The sequence below is a fragment of the Pyricularia grisea genome, assembly GCF_004355905.1.
Source record: "Pyricularia grisea strain NI907 chromosome Unknown Pyricularia_grisea_NI907_Scaffold_1, whole genome shotgun sequence".
NCBI lineage: Eukaryota > Fungi > Ascomycota > Sordariomycetes > Magnaporthales > Pyriculariaceae > Pyricularia > Pyricularia grisea.
The window spans coordinates 4390759-4412768 of NW_022156716.1; the positions used below are offsets into that span (position 1 = coordinate 4390759).

The window sequence follows — 22010 nt, forward strand, 5'->3', positions numbered from 1 at the left end:
ATATTTATGAGGCGAGATCCAGAGGGCACAAGGACGCAACAAAAGAAAGAAATGTATGCCGTGTACAAATCCGATAGAGCTTGCTAGCTAACCGACGATATCCTTCCCGCCCGCCCACATACAGATGAATGTTTCCGAGCCTGGAAACCATCGAGATCAAATAGGGGGTCTTTATTTTTTGTTTTCGAAAGTTGCAGAAAAACAAAGGAACCACCATTTTGTTTCACGGCTATTTTTGACACTCGAGACGGCAAATCGCAGACCCAAAGTAAAGGTCGGTCATCAAAGTCACCAAAGGAAGCCAAGCGTGGTTATTTCTTCAAAGTCAAGAAAAAGGGCACGCGACTTGGCTCGAGATTTGATCTTTCTTTCGTGCTTTGCCGCACGCTCCAGTTCAGTATTGGTTTGCTCCCTTCTCGGGCCGGCTTAGGACGATCCAATCAAATACTTCTCGATCGCTTCCGATTTTCTGGGGTTGGACGGCCCACCCGGACAGCTGCCAGAGAGCAAGCCACGCCAACCAAGAAAACAAAACCAGCAGACTAGGCACGCAAGCGTCCGCACGGCAATCTTCCATGCGAACGCTGGAAAATTTTCCCTTGACTTGCTGCTAGACTCTTTTGCCGACTTCTTCCTCTCAACTACCCTCCGGCCGGTCGCATCGCCATTTATCGTCATAGGCTTTGCCTGTCTTCGACTGCTGGATGACTCTGTAGAATACCGGCCCAGCAAAAAGACCCTTCTTTTTACCTTTCAGACCTTGCCCTATCTAGAATTGCCTAGGTAGGTAGGTAGGTGTTCAAGGTAGTTAGTTAGGTGGAGGCAAGTCAAATCGACCCAACATCTCACCCACACCAACCCGACGGCGACCTCTCAGATTCCAAGTCTTACCTTACCACCTCCGACCCCTGTTCAGTCCCGGTCGGCCCCCCTCCTAACTACGAATAACATTTGTGGGCACGCTCAAACTGTGGCCTGGGCCATCATTAAGCCAAATCAAGCATACATCATTCCAATCGACGCCAACTCTATCGTATATACCAGCCGACCCAGCAAGCAAGCCGAGCGTCTGTCTGTCTTGATTGGACAAGCTTCAACTGCTCTGCAACTGCACACCTCCTTCACCTTACCAAACGAGCCGTGTCTATACTATCGAGGGTGTTGCTGCCACACGAGTCGGTCGTCACACATCTATCTGAAAGCACATTGGCATATATACCCAACCCGGAACTCAGTACAAGATTAACCTACATACATACATATCAAACAGACTGCTTCTTTTTTGTATTTTGTGAGTGTCCCCGCCATTTGCATTGATTGTTTAGCGTCACCAGCTCGGCAGCTGTCTGTCGTCGTCATTACGGCCACTCACTTGTTTACACCCATCATTCGTTCTAATTATTTCATCTCGTCATTCAACTGGTGCAATCTCGTCTTTTTCATCCCTGGCCAAAGGCCTTCTTCCCTAGCCAGTCGCTGGATTTAGTTTTTGTTTTTGTTTTGCAACTAGATGGGAAATCCTGTTGCTATAATGCACTGACTGGGGGCGGCCTCCTGCTTTACGTCTGACTTGAGTTCCATTCAAGTTCGATTGCGGGGCCAGTTGCCTGCATCTCTCAGCCTTACCTGCACTCTAAACCAGACGGATGCGTGCGAACCCACAGTGTGAGGACTGGTGTCAACGCCTAGCATTACCAATGTCTGCTGCCACTCTGTGCTAGCGCCCAGGTTACAGCCTGCCAGGACAGAGTCAAGTGGGTGCGCAGTCCCAGTTGGGCACATCATAGCGTCCCGCGTTCAGTTTGCGAAACCAGTACGACGGCTTCGTCTTGATTGCAAGAAACCATCCATTGGCGCAGTTTTTTTTTTTTAGTTTTTTTTTTTTTCCCGCCCTCTCCATGCACTACTGTCTACGAGCGAAAACCACCAAACCAACCGTCAGCTTTTCATTCTCCTATCCAGTTGAATTTCTCCCTGTTTTCTTTTCTTCTTCTACTTTCTCCCTTTTAATATCGGACTGGCAACCTTCTTTTTCTCGGCACGATTCACTCGACCCATAATGCTGACTTTCTTCTTCTCTCTGGCCACAAAGCGCATTCCCCGTACATTTTACTCGACATTGCTTCAAATATAGCACGCCTACATACCGCATTTCTACTCCCTAATCATATTTCATCATAAGATCGTCGAACTCCTGAACCGCATGAGTTCCATGACCTAATACAAGAAAAGCGATCTTTGTTTTGTTTTGTGTACACTTGCGCACATATTGCATACCGCTGCAAGATTGAACAAACTATTTCAACGGCCTCCACCCTACCTCGATAGCGATTGCATCCATCCCCCCCAGTCGTCCCAACTTTGCGACCACCCCAAGACCCGCTACAATTCCATGACCTCCTCGACGAACCATCAATCATCCGGCGTCATGGCGTCCGCCGTGAGTCTGACCTTTTCATAACGTCTTAAGCGATCCCGTCCAAGCCAAGAATGAGCAAGAGTCCCAACCATCAGCTGGCTTTGGTTCTGTCGCGTAGACAGTCTCTGCGGTCATCAGACACTCCGCCTTGCCCTCTCTCTTGCCCCGTTGAACCCCCGAGCATCCCGGTGATCGCATTTAGCACGATAATGCTGACTTTTCTTCCTCTTGCGTCTTCTCCAGGCCCGGCAGAGTCGCTTTACAAATTATACCATGTCGAACGCGGGTGACAAGGCTGGTCAGACTCTAGGAGGCGGGATATCCTACCAAGGGCCTGACTGGAAGCGCCAAAACATTTGGAGCAGTAACCTAGGTTCCTTCCCCAAATCGCAGCCCCCTCCCTCTCGTGGTATGTTGTCACCATGGCGGATTGCTCCTAAATGATGCCGAGATTGCGCTTTCTGACGTCCGTCTTGTATACAGGAAACGATGAAAACGGGCAAACCGGGGCTGGTGCGCTAGCAGCAAAGTCAGACGTTGATTCTTGGTCAAGGAGAGGTCCTTGGGAGACTGCTGATAACTCACAAAGAAAGAGTTCTGGGGCTACGTCGCCCACTCACACACGGGACAGCTTCAGCGATATCCATGCGTCCAACAGCTTCACGACCAGCAGACCTCCGATCAACCAAGGTCCCGGCTTCAGCTTGAATCGTCAAAGACAAACTGCCTTCGATACGACGTCAAATGCCTTCCGATACACCTCGATGACATCCGATGATACCGAAAGTCCCTCTAGCTACCCCATAAGCAGTGGGTTCGGGGTTGAGCCGAAGCCTCTCAACATGCGAGGCGATTCTCGTAACGGATACTCCGGAGGCCAGACGGGGACCGGGGATGCATTACAAGGCTACGAAAACGCTTACACAGGGCACGTGTCCGGGATGGCTCACCCGGGCCGGCCCCAGCCGCACTCATCTTCATCCTTCCCGGCACAGTCAGGCCCCGCCCGTACGTACAGCACAACGCAGCTTGACCAGCAAGATCTTCACGAGACCTTCAAGAGAAGCGTGACGATCAACGATGCTTCAGACACAGGCTCGTCCAACTTTCAGTCCTCTCGATCCTTCCAGTTCAACCCAGGATCTCAGCCCTGGGACTCAAACGGAGTAGCAACCTTCAAGCCTGGCCACAATGGATTCAGCATCCCGGAGGCACACCAGGAAGGCATTATTTCTGACTATTCAAACGGCAAGCGAGGAAGCATACCCGACCGCAACTCTCCAGGCTTGAACATGAGAACCAATCTGGCAAGCCCGAGGCACATGAGTGAGGCATCCATCATCCCCAACGGCTGGGGCAGTCGGCCGGCGTCTAGGGACCCTAGGAATGGTCTGGAGAACGAGCGGCGTGGCTCAACAAACAGCTACATGTCATCCATCCACTCACACGCTATTCATCTCCCAGGGCAGCAACAGCCCGCCTTTTACCCGCCACACCCATATTATGCACAAACCATCCCCTCGGCTTATCCTGCCCAGCTGTACGACCAGTACGGCAATGGTTTCCGAACACCTGTGCCGTTTCATCAGTTTGGTTTGCCCTACAGTCCCTATGGTCATACGGGCCTTCCGATGCCTCCCCCGCACGGCATCAAGAGTCAAGACCCCATCACCGGTGGACGAAGCCGCCTTTTGGACGAGTTCCGCGCCACCTCCAAGTCAGCAAAGAAATATGAACTCAAGGTAGGATTGAGAGTCACGCGAGCCGACCTATCGAGTCATTTCTTAAGAAGAAGAAGAAAGAAAAAACGTTGACTAACTTGGACATTAGGACATTTACAACTATGTAGTCGAGTTCAGTGGTGACCAGCATGGATCTCGCTTTATCCAGTCGAAGCTGGAGACCGCCAATAGCGATGAGAAAGACCAGATTTTCAAGGAGCTTGAGCCTAATGCCGTACAGCTCATGAAGGATGTTTTCGGCAACTATGTCATCCAGAAGTTTTTTGAGCATGGCAACCAGGTTCAAAAGAAGGCTCTGGCATCTCAGATGAAAGGCAAAATGGTTAGCCTCTCCACTGAGATGTATGCATGCCGGGTTGTTCAAAAGGTATGTTTATCCATGCTCCCAGATGAATGACCTGCTTTCAAACTGCCGATCGGTATTAACGCTATCGCACAAAACCAGGCCCTAGAGCATGTTCTCGTTGAGCAACAGGCTGAGCTCGTCAAGGAGCTAGAGGTTGAAATTGTCAGGATCATCAAGGATGCCAACGGAAACCATGTGGTTCAGAAGATAATCGAACTGGTCCCTCGCCAGTACATTAGCTTCGTCATGGATTCCATTCGGGGCCAAGTCATTCAGCTTTCACAACACAACTATGGCTGCCGTGTCATTCAAAGAATGATGGAGCATGGCTCCGATGCCGACAAGGCTACCATCATGCATGAGCTTCACCAGCATGCTCCCATGCTGACGACTGATCCTTACGGCAACTATGTGATCCAGCATATCATTACCCACGGGAAGCCCGAAGACCGGCAGAAGGTCATCTCAATCGTCCTTGGCCAGATTGTGCTGCTTTCTAAGCACAAGTTGGCCTCGAATGTCGTTGAAAGATGCATCGTTAGTGGCACGGCTGAAGACCGCACCGCGATCCGCAAGATCATCACAACTCCAGGACCAGATGGCACCAGTCCCCTTCAGCTCATGATGAAGGATCAATATGCGAACTATGTAGTCCGTAAGTGCATCCCAAGGCAATTTGATTGATCAAGCAACCCCCAGCTAACTAATTATTTGCAGAAAAACTGCTCGAGAAACTCAACGGAGCCGAAAGGCAGGCATTTGTTGAGGAGATGAAGCCACAGTTCAATTCGCTCAAGAAGGTCAGCAATGGCCGGCAGATTGCTGCCATCGATCGCTTGATGTCTGCCGTCGGTAGCGGCGCGGGATCTGCTGCCGCGGCGGGTCTCCAGGTCGATGTCACCTCTGCTGCTCCTACGCCAAACTTGACGATGGAGCCGAACACACCCCAGAGCACTAGCCCTCCCAGCACAGACTCAAGCACTCATGACGACGTCACGTCGGATGAGTCCAATGGAGGGGCCGAAAAGATCCACTCGCCTACCGCGGGAACCTGCCCTCAGGTTCGCATCGACGAGGCATGAAGTGCAGCCTGCTAACAGGCCTCTATCTTGACACGCTTGTCACATGACTGTTTATATGCCGGCCGACACGGCTTTGCAACCATTTAACCAGCGAGCGACTCATATACAAAGGCATATAGACTAGCCTTTTCTTGTACCACGACCAGATTCGATGAGATACCTTCGAAAAGTCTCGTTTCGATATACTGTTTCCATAACGTATCTACTAATGATGGGAATGTCTGGGGACACCTCTTGATATACGGGCGGGGTCTCTTTTTATTCATATTTTCTTTTATTTATTTCTGGGGACATATACATGCTGGACACCAGGTTTTTTTTTATTTGGTGGGGAAAAAAAGAAACGAGAAAAGAAAGCTCACATGCGGATGAGAAGGTTGCTGTTCAATAATGCGCCTTCTTATCCTGGGAGTATTTTGATGACCAACCCAGTTCTTGTTCATTTTTTTCTGGATTCTTATTCCGATTCTCATTCTGTTTTCATACTTTGGGTTGGCCGGTATGGAGTTCCTATCCTTCAGATTCCTTCTGCCTATGTTTTTTTTCTCTTCTATTACCATACACCATTGCTAACCAGCAGTAGTATATCTTGAAAGTTTTTTTCCTTTGTTCTTTGCCAAAGGTCACACTGGAAATTGGATGTTGGTTTGTGGAAAGGGAATCAAGGAGGCGTACTTGTGAGCGGGATGATATCGAAATGATCTACGTATAAGGGTTATAGCCTGTTTCGTAATTGAATTATTCAAAATTCCTCTCTTCATGCTAGTGTGTTTTTGATTCTGTGTTGGTTCCTAGTCAAGATGCGAGATTAGAACTAGTGGGTTGGTCTTTGACATGTTGTGACCGACAGTAAGGAATTTCGATGCGCTTACTTTACAGTAGTGAGAATCATGGATAACTTGGTTGATCAAGTACGTCTGTGAAGCCACACTCGGCGCGAGATGTTGACAAGAGTCATATAGCAGCAAATGATCAAAAAGCGTATCAATTATTATGGTCTTTTGCGTATTCCATCAATTAGAGATAGTCAACAAATTAGGTTATCATTCAAAATATAATCCGGAAATTTCATATATACACATAGTGCAAACTCCGCGCCATTTGCACTACCCAACCGCGATATAAACAACATTTTTTGGAGGTTAAACTCCAGGTTAACCATGTAATATTTGGATTTAAGTAATAAAGGGGGGTTTTTTTTATGCGCGCATCAGTTATGTACATAAATAGATGTGCTCCGTATACTAACAGGAAATGGGGTTTACTTGATTAATATATTTAGTAATATAGATAGCCCATTCGTGTACACTTCTGTCCAGAGGACGCGTTCCAAAGGGGTTGATGTCCAAAACAGGTATCTAGGTCGGGACTGGGTATCGCGACTTGCTCAGCGCACTTTTGGCCTAGCGGTTACAACATCAGGTAATGCAACAATTTGATAAAGAACTTAAGTATTGAATATGATACATATTAATAAAGTGTTAAAAGAATATTTATTATTTAATCTAGGTATTTTAGGCTTGCAACTTTTGAAATATAAATGTTGTGACATTTCTTTATGTTTGCTCTTACTTTAAATTACTTCGCCTGCCACCCGAATTTCAAAACCTTTTGATATATATTGTCAATTGGCGCACTTTTAACAATGCAGCTATATTATTTTATATATCTCGTATAACTATGATATTGGCAACGATTTCGCTTGAACACTCTCGCTCGTGTAACCGTTCCGGTGCCAGTAGAAAATAAGGATAAGGGGGCCAGTTGTAGGATGTATGGCTGAACTCTATCTAATAGAGAACGACGGAATAGCACGTGTGGCTAAGGACATAACGCCTAATCCTGGGATCGTCTACTTGCAAGATGAACTTACAGGGGTAAAGTTACGTGGTTTTTCGACGAGAGGTGCGAAATACCCAGCAATATTCGTGAGCCTGAGCTTGAACTTCCTCTAGCATATGCGGTTAGCTATAAACGCGTATATCGGAACAAAAACCGGTTGAAAGCATATATTATTTCAAAAGCCGTAGCTGGTCACAGACAGCCTAAGAATTGGTACAAAGAGTAGGATAAGATTTAGCAGCCGGCTAAACCCAAGCAGTCGGTTAATACAAGAAAAGGCTCAACCAGAGCACAAGTACCACAACGCCAACTCTGATCTTGGTACTGCCTGTACTGGCTATCACCTTTGTGATCCGCGATTTCGAGTGGTCCCGGTGTGATAGATTTCCGTTGATGATATGATTTGGGACTGAAAGGTCCGGCTTTGCACGGTTGGACGTGCCGGACCTGTAGGAGCCGCTCTCGAGGTCGTTCCTGCTCCCCGAAGGACTGTTCCCTGAGGTTTGCGGCGCGGCGCCAGAATCACCCACAACCCATCTTCCGAGCTCTACCACGGCCTGCTTGGCATGCCAGCTGAACCAGATAAAAACAACACCGATGACCAAGCTCTCGGCCACCCAACTAGCCACTGCGAAGGGTCTGTTTTGCTGGTACCGCCCCAGCCCCGCGCGGCGGGCCAGTCCAAGCCTGAGAAGGCTCCTACCATCACCGGCTAGCCACAAATGATGACACAGCACGTAAGTCTCGAGCGAAATACGACCCAGGGCGCCCAAGACTGGCAAACCGACACGGCGAAGTGAGGGATGTACGTTGCGTAGCAATGCATATGCGAGGACGGGGAGGCACGAAATATATGGGTGCCAGTAATCATAGATCTCCATGTTGGAGAAGGCGCCCGGAATTGCGAAGGTCAGCGTAAAAAAAAGGCCGAAGCCGGCGAGCACCAGTGACGCAACAATGAGCGGCCAGACGACACATGATGCCAGGTCGTCAGGAAACAAAAGAGTTGCAATCATGCGATCGAGAGTGTTCGGGCCTGTAGCTGTTACCAATACCGTCGCATCGTAACGGAGGGATTTGCTTGATACGGCGTTCATTGGGGTTCCTGGCAGTGGTGAAAGCTGGTGTGCTCGCTGTTCGTGCAGTCGTGCGTAGGACGCCTTGATGACGCTAACGCGATGGGAAATTACGGCAACCATCATGCCGAGGAACGGGACCAAGCGGTCCAGTTCAATTCTTTGGCGTACGGCACCGTCGTTAAGTGTTACGTTGGGAACTGCGTGGCTTATAATCCAGCCTATGACGGCAAAAATCGAGTCTGTGTGGACAAGGCTTATTGTAACCACGGCAGCAAGACATATCTTGAGCAGCACTACCGTCGGATTCGAGTTGAAGCGCTGGCAACATCTAAGTGTGCAATAAGTGATGACGAACCAGAAGGTTGCCAATATAGGAAATGAATAGAAGCCTCCCGTGGCGTCCATGACCATCGAAACTAGAAATGGAAGCGCGTTCAGGCGCCAGATGACACTGGCAACCCTCTTGAACGAGTAGTCATCTGTCCGCAAGAAGTATGTGGTATGGCCGTATGCTAGAATAAACAGATAGGCAGCGGGTGGCAGGCGAGAAAGTTTGTTAGCCCACAACTGGTCTGAGAGATCTTGGTAAGAGAAAATCAGAAGAAGGCCCTGCATCCATCCCTTCCACTCTTCAGTCAGCTCGCGAGGTAGAAAGCCAGGGTCTTCATCAGGTTCGAGCCTCGGAAGCTTTCTTTGTCTGGGCTTTAGCGGCGGGACCGATCCTGGCCTTTTTCTGTCATTACTGTGACTGGGAACAGGACTAGGGCGCCATCTGCGCAGAGATACGACGGCAACAGCACCGCCTACTATAAGAGAGATGGCAAGCCCCCCGGCGCTCAACCGCTTCGCGGACTTTGGGAACAGTTGCGTTCGATCGGCAAGGTAGCAGTACACTATGACCCCTAACAATGCAAAGGGGAAGTGAAATCGTTGTGCATGTGGCTGGTCGTGACGACGTTTCGCATGGTAATTTCCAGCAAGGGTTGACTGCATTGAACTGTAGCGAATACCGATGACGGCCACAGCGAGCAAGGCAACAATTATTCCGAGATAATGAACTCTCCGAAGAGGCTCATAGGCTGAGCAACATGTCTCCTGATTGCGGTGATCTTTGGACTGACGGACCAGGCCTCCGTTGCACCTCAGGTTGAGGAGAATATCGGCCTTGCGATCTGCGAGTGCCTCGCGGACGTGGATACCGGTGTCTTCGAAGGCGAACCGCGTTCCAGGGCGTGTCATCTGATTGTATGCCGTGACAATGTGAGAGGCCTCTTGCCCAGGTAATGCGTCGAGGTAGGCGTTCATATGTGAAATCTTCTCCTTGGTGAGAGATTCTGCTCGTGCCGGTGCCAGTTTCCAGTACTGCGGGATCTGTACGGGAGCAACGACAATGCGGTTTTGGAGATCATTGTAGCCAGAGACGGAGGAATCGACTTGGATCCCATCCTTCAGCCATGGCCGGACCGAGTCGATGCCGCGCTGAAACATTTCGAAATAATCCTCTCCGCCACTGCGAGCCGCCCACAACCCGGGTGCGCCCACTAGCAACAAGGCCGCGGATGTCTCTGTCGTAATGCTCCCAGCTGGTGTGGATGATGGCGGTCCCGGGCTGAAATTTTGCAGTTCTGTCGCCAGACCAGTCGAGTTGAGCCACGGATCCCAAATGAAAACGAGACGCACACCGTCAATCTCTAACTCGATGTCATGCTGTGGGTTCGACGAAACCAGGACATCAACGAGCATCTCGTCTGCGATGACCTTATCGAGACGCTTGGCTGTGGCATAAAAGATCTGACGTACAGTCGAGTCTCCCACAAAGACAAGGCTGCGTCCCGAAAGACAGTCATGCATCTCGGCCGGTTGATACTCGTACATGCGGCATCCACGGGGCTCCCACTTGTTAAAGTATGGCCTCCAGCTAGCGAGAGTATCGTGAGGTGGCCATGAGCCACCAGACAACAGAGCGACACAGCGCTGGGGGTCATTGATGCCTTTTTAAGTTGGAACCAGAGCTTTGGTCAGTGCCAGAGAAAGAAGTAGAAGATGGTGAGAGATGAAACCCAACTCACCCACAAAAATACGTTGCGCGAGGATGGTGACGACAACTACAAAAAACGATGCCCGGCACAAGGTCTCATAGAAGCCTTGGTCGGCTAGGCCGGGAATTCGGTGCGCCCATCTTGACAGACGCATTGATTTTTGTTGCCTTGAGCTTTCAACTTCGAGCACCTTGGGCGAAGGCAGAGGGGTGGTCGGAACCCGGTAGCACAAAGCAAAAGTCCCAGCCCTTGCTGCCTTATTCAGGTAAATAAATAGGTCAGATGGTGCCTTCCTCGCACAGGTCGAGTTAGTTCTTTTGGGTACTAGCTTGCTTTCCTTTGTTGCTTTTGCTCTGTGTGATATATGTTTGCTGGTAGCTCCCTTCCACTCCGTCTCACCTGAGCTGTTTGGATCTCATAGAACCTTATTCTTTTCCTAGGCTTTGATTTGATATCATCTGCAGTTCTAAGGCCAGGCAATATTGTTGCCGTTTTTTTTTCTCTCACTCTCTTGCTTCAATACTGCTTAGTATCTCCTTGTTGTTCAACAGAGTATATCCTCGATTGGGGGAAATATAGGTACACTTGACAAAGGTCGAGGGAAAAGAAGCCACACACCAAAACAAATACGTCTATGTGGGAAGGATACAGATTAAAGTATGTGGTAGGTAGGTGTAGGTACCTACCTTGGGTAGGCAAGATATGCAGGCAGGCGTGCAGACAGAAGGAAATAAAAAGCCCGACGCGACACACGGCTCAGATGCCGTGCCGATAGGGGGGGGGNGGGGAATGTGTCCCAACTCTCCGTCTCGATTCGGGTAAAAAATAATAAATAATATGACGCCGAGACTGCACACGCCGCTTCGCAAATGGGGTAACTCGTTCGTTCAGAGATTGAATGGGTTCCTCCTGAACCCAAAATCCCCCACTTCCCTCCCCGGACTTTGGGGCTTGGGAACAGGAGAGATATCATTTTAGGGGACTGCTCCATACGGAATGGTATCTCCGGTGGTCACACACACACACATACACAAACACACACGCACGCACGCACACATTTACCGAGTACTGTTTTTGGCGGCTTTGCTTATCTGAGGTGAACATTGGTTTGTTGACAGCGAGTTGGGGTTGGCGATCCTTTCTTCTGAATCTTTTCAAAATCGAGCAAGGGCTCACGCGACAGAAAGCAAAAATAGGCGCAAAGCGGGGCCGCAATGAACCACCTGAAAAAGAAGGAGCCGTATTTCCGACTTGGCTTCAGAAATCAGCGCGGATGCTGTTTCTTGGCATGTGGCCTGAACCCATCCATGTTGACGACCCCCAGGCACCAAATTGCCCATTCAAAGCACAATCAATATGTCATTGTGCCTGACCAGTGAATTAAATAGGTACATGGCCTACCTTATCAACTTACCCATCTACTCCCATAGATTAGCAAGATTAGGCATGATACCTAGCTTGCCTACGTACGAAAAAGTTAGGTAGCAGATATGTCCCGATTAGCTCTGAGGAATTCAATAATTGAGATATTGAGATCTGGTAGCTGAACTCTGCCTGGTTGCTTCTTCTTGACCAGAAACATGCGGTATGTGATGTATTACTCCGTACAATGACAATACAGTCTGATCTGACCGCTTGAGATTTTCTGCAGATTTAATCGTCTTGGTTTTTTTCTTTATTTACTTTTTCACGACATCATGTTGTCAACTTAGGGGAAGCCAAGAACCCATCCTAAGGCACCAATTCAATCCATCCCCTGATAGGTATTGGCTGCGCTCTCTGAACGGGACAACATTTATCCCCACCTGTTGGTCGTTCTCAAAGTGACAGAGGACCCTCTCAAACATCGCTTGGCGATATCAATCTGACGTTGGGCTGATAAGTGACAGTGAGAGGGAGAGAGAAAAAATGCGCTACGGACCAAATTTTTTTTTGCCGTGGCGGCATCATGTCTGCGTATAATCATAATTGGTGCTGGTTGCCCAAACACCCATCCGAAACAAAAAGAGAAAGGGTTGCAAATGCTGACTCATCAGACATGCCAATCACAAAACTGGGCCCCTCCGTCTCAAGATTTTCTTTCTGTTCAAGTTAATTTCGACTTCACGCACAATTCCACGAGCGAAAACGGGAAGCATCAAGTGACTCCCAGCCCTCTTTTCACCCGATGCGCCATGCTTCATCAACAAGCTGCATTCTACTGTTGGTGACGTTCTGCAGTATTTTGTAGACACGTTTGCTTGACCGTGGGCGCCCGCCCTGGGAATCTATGGCAGCAGCCTGCCTCGGGTCCTATGCAGCCTTCTTGACTTCAGGGCTTCTTTACCTCTATCTATTGTGATACTACTATTTTCCCGTCTACTCCTTGGTACTCGGCCAGCCCTTGCTCCTCCCCGGGCTGGTCTTGAGCCGGGATGCTTCGCGCATAAAGACGGAGACTGATTATAGCAATGCTTTTTGAGTACGGGACCTCTCACCCAGCTTGTCTGCTGTAGTGCTATGGAGCCTCTCGTAATTTATCTGTTGCTACACCATTCTGCGTACCTCTTTTCAATGCTATGAGACTGTTTGGAATGCCATATTAGGATGCAGAAAACAGGAGCGTAATTGATACACCAGGTATATCTATTGGTCGCCATCTAGTCTAGATCAATAAGCAGACGGTCCGCAAAGAAGAACATGTTGTGTTCGCAGCCATTGCTATCAGCGCAGATCAAGCCTCGGCGTATCTAAATATCGTTGACAAAATCATTGTGAGAAGATGGACACGTATTAATCTCTCGCGGAACCCAGCGTCACAGAACAAGATCGTGACTGAATGCGGCCAATGTAGAAAACAACGGAGCTAATAACCCGTTCCCGGGAGCCCAAGATCCTACACCAGTTGCAAGGTGACTACAACTCATCCCTGTCCTTTCCCCCTATGTCTTCCCTTGCTTCGGTAGTTGCACCTTGTAAAGGCTTCATCAATCCTGAGACACTCGAGCTTTGTCGTGCGGCAAATCATAGCGAATAATAGCGAGGATAAGAATCCTGATACTTGGTGTATTGCATCATGAGGTGCCCTCGATGACATGAAAGCATCGAGCCAAAACTGTGAGGGTATCCCGCGCTCTGCATCCGTGGACGCAGCAGTCTGCCTACTCCTCGCCATATCCAATCTTTTTATGATACGATAAACTTAGTATATGATCTCCTGTACAATCCTCGGAAATTCCTGATTGGTGTGCTGACGTACCTCCTTGTCTTGTTTGACATATTTCTGGAGAATCTCGTTCAAGTTTGCCAATTCTTCATTCGTCCGCTTCTGCCCCTGACGCCCTGGTACATGCTGAACGCTGACAGTGCTGATTCCACGCAGGGTGATAAGCTCATCCTTTCCCAGAGCATCAGTAAGTCGCGGGCGTGAAGTATGTGCAAAAAAGCGATTGAATACTTGCTGCCTCGGCACAAGATAGCGTGTCGTAGCTGCGGAAGGCACCACCACCAATTGCCTAAGGTTAGGACATGTCTTGAGTGCCTGGAAAGCCTTGTCTGCTCGGGGGCCACACCAGTGGATCTTGATAGAGACTAGGTTTCGCTGCAAGGCCTTGTTGTTCTTGATAAAGTAGTCCATCTCGCAGGTACAGTTAAAGTAAAACTTGTGCTCTCGGTAAAAGACAGCCATGAAGTCTTCCCGGATCGCCTTGCTGACTTCAGATAGTGCCATTTGTTTGTTTAGCCACCTGAGAAACGAGAGGACAAAGTTGGTCAGCATTCGCATGTGGTTCCTCAAATCCGGATGAGTGAATTTGACTTGCATATCCCTCAGGCTCCGCGGTTGATTCGCATGACTGCAGGGGCATGTGTGCTTCTTGGTCCCCGGGTACATGATTTTGTGCTGTCCATAGCGACAATGGAGGTAGTAAAAGTATATGAGGTCGCGCACTTCGCGCGGGAACTTCATGAAAGGTAGCATCGGCTCGGAGATTTCATCTGTACAAGATTGGCATCAACGAAATGGCATAACATATATCTGTGATTGTGGTGTATGTTCTGACCGGCAACTTGGAGAATTTTGGTCAGAAGCTGGATCAGGATCGCACCCGTCTTCGATTCTTCCGGGTGGTTGATGATGAAATCGGCAATGTCTGATATCGTCTGGGAGATTATGTTGCGGTACCCCGGCGATATTCGAATCATTCGACGGAGTTCAGACTCTTCCAGGGCGCCAGCTTGCAAGTCATCGATAGCCTTCAGTAGCAGGCGGGCGGGCTTGGATATGCCGATTCTGTTGTGAATGTTCTTCGTTTTTTGCTCGTAGTAGGAGAGCTCATTCATAGTGCCTTGTATGGCGTCTCGATGGAATACTATGCTGTCTTTTGCAGTGAACAAACGATTGGGCTTGACGTAACGTGAGTCCATTGGGTAATAGAGATGAAGCAAAGAGGTTGAGAAAAGGAAAATTGAAAAGAAAAGAAAAGAATCATGTCGTTCCATTACAATCTTTTCAAAAATGAAGAAGGCGAGAGAATTCTGACGGAATACGATGGGTGGCACCTGCCTCAACCGTTGGAGGTGACGAGGAAGCCTGAGTGGTACTTGCCGGTCGAATCCATTATGTTGGATGGGGACTACCTCGCCTATTCCGTTTCGTGTTTGAACATTTAAGCTTGAAATTGAGCGATTCCAGCAGGCGACTGTGAGTTGAACCAGACTTTGTTTGTATTTGACCACCAAAATTAGGTAGCTTGGGTGGTTCTTCGGGAAGGTAGGTGTTTGATAACCTTTAAAAAATACGGCCTGGGCAAAGTTGCTACAAGTATTTTTGTTGAACTAGCTCAGGACTCGGCCACAGACATACATCTCCAACTAAAGGGAGGCAACAACTCAATTAGCATTTTAACAGAAACGGAGACACAACTCGCATTAGCCCCTCAGGCAAGAAAGTTGCATCGATACACCAAGACACACCATGGGTTTGTCTTGATCACGGAGAGGCAGCCACCGGCACGCCCGATGTCCACAAACGCCTTTATATTACCAAAATACCCAACCGCCTTTCTTTATACATAAACTGGACTGCTAACCCCCAAAGTCCATCTTCAAAGCAATGCTAGGTTGCCCACTAGCCGCCCCGTTATCCTTTTCCTGCGCCGTCCTCCGCCCACTCCTGATGACTTCCTCCATGAATGCCTTCTGCCCCTCGCTCATCCCCGCCACAACACCTCGGAAAAATTTCTGATCAACCGAGGCCAACTGCAGTAGACAAGCACTTGTCTCCTTATATATGGTCCCCTCCTCGCCTTCATCTTCCTCCTCAGCGGCTGCCCTGGCTAACAAAGCTGGCATAACAAGCGACATGGCTACGGCAACCGCGTCACCGTGATCACGCGGAACAGCTGCTACGAATGAGGTTAGTGCATGCGATACGAGTGCCCGTGCACGCTCCGGGTCCTCAGGTTCGGTGTTCGTCACAAACACGACGAGGCGTGGGAGCAGATAGCGGGCTATCGATTGATCCGCTGCCGTAGGATTTGCTTGAACAAGCAAGGAACGGATGCAGTTGGCTGCTATCTTGGCCGTCTGTAGATTGAGGTGTCATTATCATGGGGCCGTCCAGTGTGAGTGTTGTAAAAAGTGGGAAGAGAAGATATCTTACCATTCTGTCCGAAAGACAATCCACCACCTCATCGAGGAATTTGGCCACCAGCGGGTCATTGGCAGACATGTAGTTTTTGCCACCGGTGAAAAGGATCGTGATTGCTAGCAGACAGTTCTTGACGCAGCTAAGAGACGTTGGTGCTTCGCGCTTCTGAGCGTGCAAATAGATGGAGAGGAAACGGCGTAGACAGCCCTGAAGCTGTGCAGTGGTCTGTGAACCGCTACCATCTCCACCCTCTGCCCCAGGCTTTTGCGAATGAGACGAGATCCCAATGAACCGCTTGAGAGTAGGAAGTGCCTGTGGAACAATTATTTGCTGGCACGCAGGTGTTGCAAGGATAGTAGCGAATATGTGTATGATGCAGGCGTGCAGGTCTGTCCTGATGATAGCTGGGAACACCTCAGCCGCGTCCACCAGTGCGTTTAGAGATGTCCTCACGAGAGTGATGGCTTCCTCGGTCATCTGGTGGCGTACGGCAGATGGCTGCTGACCGCCTGATGTTGCATCGGTAGTCAAGTTTGGCAACAGACCAGACAGAACCAAAACAATGATGCGAGTCAACTCAAACAGCTGCTCAATGTCTTCAGACAGCTCACCACTGTCAGCCTGATCGGCCTGTTTCCTTGCTGCTGGATGAGCTACACAAAGTGCCCGTGCAATCTGTACTATGACAGCCTGCACATCTAGACCTTCTGTCAGGACCAAGCGATCTAGCAAGTCCATAGCTTCGGAAAAGATGGCCTCGCGGTAGATGGCGTGCCCGGAAACGCTCGGATGAAGGATCTTCCTGAGTGCTCGAAGAATCTCAAGGGTTTGCGCTTGAGTCGCCAACGAGTCCGGCTGACCAGGCTTCGCGGCAAGGGCTTCAAAAGCGATACCGAACAGGACAAAGAAGAACGCAACCGGTTCATCTCGGTAGTTGATGTCTGCACTCTTGGCCTTGCCCTTTGATGTTGAGGCCGGCCCATCGGTTTCCTTGCCATCCAAAGCATCAAAGACGAAATCGCTGTCCTGTTCAATCAAGCTGGCAATGGCATCCACTAGCTTGAGCCAAGACTCCTGGTAAAACTTAAGGAGGGTTTCCCGGTTGAGGGCGGCGTATATTGTGTCCAAACTTCCTGAAAGCGACGGGGGCCCAAGTGTCATGGAGATATCTGGCTCGAATCTGAGGCGGGCAAACTCTCTCAGTGACTCAAGCCACAGAGGCGTCAACGTGCCAATGTGTGATTTGAGTACCTCGAAAAGGTACTTTTGCTCGGAGCTTGCAACCTGTAATTCGGCCCAAGCGGCGAATACGGACATTTTGACCATGACCTGCGCGTTAGAACTCAGACCTTTGAGCTCCCCAATGCCCACGTTTTCCTTCTCTGTTGCAAAATTCTCCAGGGCTGCCACAAGAGTCTTGAGAATGCGACCCATACGGTCAACGTCGGTCACAATTCCAGTGGCGATGAATGCAGCACACACATTGACGGCCTCTGACGCCAACTCTGGAGATGAGTCCGCAGCGAAGGCTGGTGTTAATGCCGAGCTGATTTGCGCCTGGTATTGCTCTAACAACATGGCTTCTTCAAAGTCGGGATCAGGTGTTTTCCCGAACATCTTTAACACAGACCCGATGATCTTCAGACCCCATATTCGCTGCTCCAGAACGCCAGCCGTTGAGGCCGAGAAGGCCATCCTCACCACATCTGCGACCTTGTTCTGTAGCGCCGTCTGCGCAGCCGACTCGCCATGTGTGGCTACCTCCTTGCTGATGAGGGTAAATATATCATTCAAACAGCTCATGACAAATGTCATGACCTGCCATCTCAGGGCCTCTACGTCGGAACCACCGGCAGTCTCCTTGTCATCTTTTGCTACCCCGCCTGCAGCAGCAAAACCAGCCACTTCCTCATCTTGGAGATCAATGACGGCGTTAGACCTGCCGGTGCTGACCTTGGCGGTCTCTACGACTTTTGTTCTTGTCATTTTGAGAACACCCTGCAGACGCTGAAGCCAACCAGTGGTGTCCGAGAGACATGTCTGCTGCAGCCAGTTGCGCACCAAATTGCGAATACCATCGTGAGACGGACAAGTGTCGAGCACCAGCCACAACTGGTCCTCAAATCCTTTGTCGGCAGCCTGAATAACGTCTTTGGAATCTCTCTTCATTAGGCTGTAGAGTCCATCAACCGCAGCATCTCGAAGTGACGAATGTTTTGAATTGATATGCTTTTGCAGCAGCCTGACGTAGTCTTTGAAATCGACGTAACCCGGTGCAAACATGGACAGATGTTCCATGCAGGCCAAAGCGACAAGCTGGACTTGGGAGTCTTCTTCGCCGATAAATTGACCAACAAGGTCAAAGATCAACTCTCTCGACTTGGTCGAGTCCTGGAGGTCGGGCCCCAGGACGTTAATGATAGAGTCAATACCTCTAGCAATTGCCCCTGGCGTGCAAAGCTCAACTTCCAAGCTCATGGAGACTGCGGAGCCTGTCTCCGCATTGTGATTATCTGAGACGTATAGCTGAGCCAACATTCCCAACGTACTGGAGGTATAGGCGGAGAATCCCAAGCCCGCTGCGTCCGCCATGCGAGAGAATGATTCCAAAGCCCAAAAGTGCACTGTAGGGTGTGGGTCATTGCACAGAGACATGATGATGCCCAGAATGGTTTTGAGGTGATAGCCAGCCGCCATGCCTCCTACCTTCGTCTCTATGCAGCCCAGGGCCATGGCACAGCCAGCGCGAGCGCTCGGTTCTCTGTTCATGACAATAGTGTCGACCAGATACTTGATCTCGTGATTGGTAAAGGCGTTACCACATGTGCTGCACAGCCTGGCAACCGCGGCGTATCCAATGCTGCGCACATACTGGTCTGGACTAAGAACAAAGTCCCTGATCATTTCCTGCAGCAATTTCTCGACAGCCATGTTGGTAACGTCGCCTCGTGGAGCTTGAGTCTCCTTGACAGCCACCTTGAGAGTATATAGAATCGCTATGGCAATGTTCACGTTGATAGCTGCCTTCCTTCCAGTCTCCCGCTGAAGCGAACCAGCGGAGAGGAACGTTGTAATTTGCTCCAAGATGCTCTCCTGAACCTTGGATGGTGTCAAGGGCAAAACGAAAGCGAACAGCTGGATTGCTACGTTCACCACCTCGGTCGCCGGTGGGTCAGGGAGGCTTTCGAGACCACTGTCCGGCTGATACTGGCCGATGTAGAGCACCGAGGCGTCATGCTCCAGTGAGCCACAAACTGGAGACATCAGTAGTTTTTCCATGGCTGCCTCTGGTCCACTTTCGTCGATTGGCGAGGGCTCGGTCGAGTTTTCGTGCTGACCAGGCAGTGGCTTGACACTGAAACCACGCACAAGCCCGGTGACACCGAAACCGGCATTGTCACCCACATCCCAAATTGTATCAAAAGCGCCCGCTGCGTTTGCGATGGTAGCACTGAGGGAGCTCGGTGTGTAGTTATCAGGGTCGGCAAAGAGCGAAATGGCTAGGGTTAAGAGGTTCGATTGTAGCAAGGCTTCTGTACCGCCAGGTGGGCTAAGATTGATCAGTTTGGTATAGCATTGCAACACCCTTCGAGAAACCATCATGTCCAGATCGTATAGTTGTAGGGCCGGCGCCAGACGCTGTGAGATGTCGTCTGTGGTTCTCTTTGCCGGTAGCGTTTTTAGATATGCAGTTGTGTGCTGCAGCATCGTGGCAATGCGTTTCGAAACATCGACGGTTAGTAGTCGACTATTGAACTCTAGGAAAGCGAGGATAGATCCAAGGGCACACTCTCTGACGTGCGTAAGAAACGAGACCTCCAGGTAGTTCCGTGACGAGCTATTATCTTTGGCCAGTGGCTTAGGTAAAGCATTCTTCCATAGAAGCAAAAGCTGCGACAGATGAATCTTGACAAAATTAGGGCCAAGCGACATCAGCCCGCCGATCAGAGTCCATGCGACCTGAATTTGGGTGCTGGCCACGCGTAGTTCCATGGTGCCACTCGATTTTAGCAAGTTGGTCGCCATGTTTAAAACTCTGCTGTTGATCTCTACCGATCCATGCAGCGGGCGCAAGGGGCTAGCACTGAGAGCGGCGGCAAGCCCATGTGCGAAGCCGACACATCGCCTGGGCGAGTTGCGCCCGGTTCCCAACAAACCAAGCTCCCGGCCCAAACTGTTCATGCACACCGAGAGACAAGGCAGCAGCTGTTGTGGGCATGCTAGGACAAAAGTCTTCATACAAGATGAGGCGAACACCTGAACGCTGTAGCTGGGATGCTGCAAGACCTGCAGAAGGGCGTCTCTGCAAGCTTCTGCGAAATTGTTCGCGGCAGACCCTAGAGACTGGATGAGAGATCCTAATGCTCCCAGTGCAGCTATGAGAGTGTTCTTGCTCGGCTCTGGGAGCTCCTTCAAGGACTGCGGGTAGTTCTTCAAGATGTCATTGATGATGGCTTTTGCAGCCGAGGCCTGGCCGGATTCTCCCAAGATCCCCTTCCCGACCATATCCTGGATAATCGTATCAACGATTCGGCGCGATGCAAGTAGCTTGTACCGACTGTTTGATATATTCGAATGACCAAGAATATCGTTAGACAAAGCCTCGATTAACTTGATGAAGTTGATCTCGACCGTCTTCTCTCCCAGACGTTGGAGAACTCGGCCATGGCAGACACCCAGCGCTACCCTGGCCCTATTCGAGGTGGAAGATCGCACATATTGAGTCGATAGCGTTTTCAGTATGTCGGTCAGCGATAATGCCAGATCCTGAGCCTTTTTGGTTGGTGCAGGGCTTTCGGACCTGGCTGGAACGGTGTCCTCGTCTTGCAGTGCCCCTGCTTGCGTCGCTCGCTTTGCCGACTTTGACTTGCTCTTCTTGTTCTTGGCTGTCTCTGCTGCCCCAAGTTCGGAATAGTTCTTCACCATGATCTCCGCGAAGCAGTCGACAGCGGCATGGCGTGCTTGTACCGAAGTGTTGTCTATGGTCTTGAAGGTCGTCCTGCTAAGACTGTCAAAGTCGCTGGAGTTGTCAAAGTATGGCGTATGGCGGACCAGGGCCTTGATGCAACGGCAGGCAGACATGACCACTAAAGATCCTTTATCACTGGATGCATGGTTTCTAGCCTGCTTCCATATGTCCCTGGCCAGAGTCTCATCCAAGCTTGCCTCGATCATTCTGACAATCTTGGACAGCGCAACAAAGATGGATGAACGCATGCCGGCATGGTTCTGTGATGCCTTGAGGAGCTTGAGTAAGTTTCCGCAGGCCATCTGATGTAGGCCAATTGCACTGTCCCCCGCCGAGCCAAAGACTTCGCCCAGAACCACGACGGCAGCATGGCGGGCCTTGGAGTCGCCATCGGACTTGGACTTGGTTGCCGCGATTAGAGCACTCAGCTCGTTTATGGTCTCGAAAAGCAGCTTCCTGTCGCCGGTGCCGAGTACGTGGGCCAGACACTTGGCGATGTTGTTCCTGATAACGCGCGACGGGGTGGGGCTTGGTAGGTTGATGATCTGGAAGATCTCCTTTTTGAGATAGAACTGTTGGGCGGTGCAATCGTCGGGTTCAAGGGCCAAGACATGCTTTGTCAGGGTTGAGGTAAAGGACAGCAAGAAGAGCTCTTGTTGCTCCGCCGGCAGTGATTGGAGCTTGGTGAGGTCGAGCTCTGGGTGGTGCAAGTTGGCCGCGGCGGCACTCGTTCGCGGTGGGGGTTGTGCAGCCGTTGCTGGTGCAGCTATTGTGTCATCGTGGTGACCGTTTGCCTCGCCAGCTGAGGGAGGCTCCCTTTCTGATTCCCATGCGTTGGACATGCCGGCGATTTTCGAGTTTTG

General features: G+C 50.2%; 4 protein-coding genes across 4 annotated transcripts; 1 reads left to right on the forward strand and 3 right to left on the reverse strand.

Annotated features, from left to right (window-relative positions):
• The first annotated feature begins 1859 nt into the window (after positions 1-1859).
• On the forward strand, positions 1860-6337 carry PgNI_01324 (uncharacterized protein). Its single transcript, XM_031121397.1, has 7 exons — positions 1860-2440; positions 2663-2828; positions 2903-4161; positions 4250-4528; positions 4607-5162; positions 5225-6088; positions 6173-6337. The coding sequence occupies exons 1-6, from the start codon at positions 2393-2395 to the stop codon at positions 5587-5589; spliced, it is 2673 nt and encodes an 890-aa protein (XP_030985814.1). The 5' UTR covers positions 1860-2392; the 3' UTR covers positions 5590-6088; positions 6173-6337.
• Positions 6338-7694: 1357 nt separating this feature from the next.
• On the reverse strand, positions 7695-10703 carry PgNI_01325 (uncharacterized protein; the record flags this gene model as incomplete). Its single annotated transcript, XM_031121398.1, has 2 exons — positions 7695-10501; positions 10580-10703. 2 exons carry the CDS (start codon positions 10701-10703, stop codon positions 7695-7697), a joined length of 2931 nt encoding a protein of 976 aa, XP_030985813.1.
• A 2986-nt stretch (positions 10704-13689) lies between these two features.
• On the reverse strand, positions 13690-14869 carry PgNI_01326 (uncharacterized protein; the record flags this gene model as incomplete). Its single annotated transcript, XM_031121399.1, has 3 exons — positions 13690-13710; positions 13788-14524; positions 14590-14869. The coding sequence occupies 3 exons, from the start codon at positions 14867-14869 to the stop codon at positions 13690-13692; spliced, it is 1038 nt and encodes a 345-aa protein (XP_030985897.1).
• Positions 14870-15585: 716 nt separating this feature from the next.
• On the reverse strand, positions 15586-21989 carry PgNI_01327 (uncharacterized protein; the record flags this gene model as incomplete). Its single annotated transcript, XM_031121400.1, has 2 exons — positions 15586-16114; positions 16191-21989. 2 exons carry the CDS (start codon positions 21987-21989, stop codon positions 15614-15616), a joined length of 6300 nt encoding a protein of 2099 aa, XP_030985815.1. The 3' UTR covers positions 15586-15613.
• Positions 21990-22010: the final 21 nt, after the last annotated feature.

Excerpts from the sequence above, each read along its gene's own strand:
- PgNI_01324 (XM_031121397.1), top strand. The coding sequence starts at position 2,393 with ATGACCTCCTCGACGAACCATCAATCATCCGGCGTCATGGCGTCCGCC. Across the intron at positions 4,529-4,606 it reads CATGCCGGGTTGTTCAAAAG|GCCCTAGAGCATGTTCTCGT; the intron begins GTATGTTTATCC and ends GCACAAAACCAG. Across the intron at positions 5,163-5,224 it reads ATATGCGAACTATGTAGTCC|AAAAACTGCTCGAGAAACTC; the intron begins GTAAGTGCATCC and ends AATTATTTGCAG.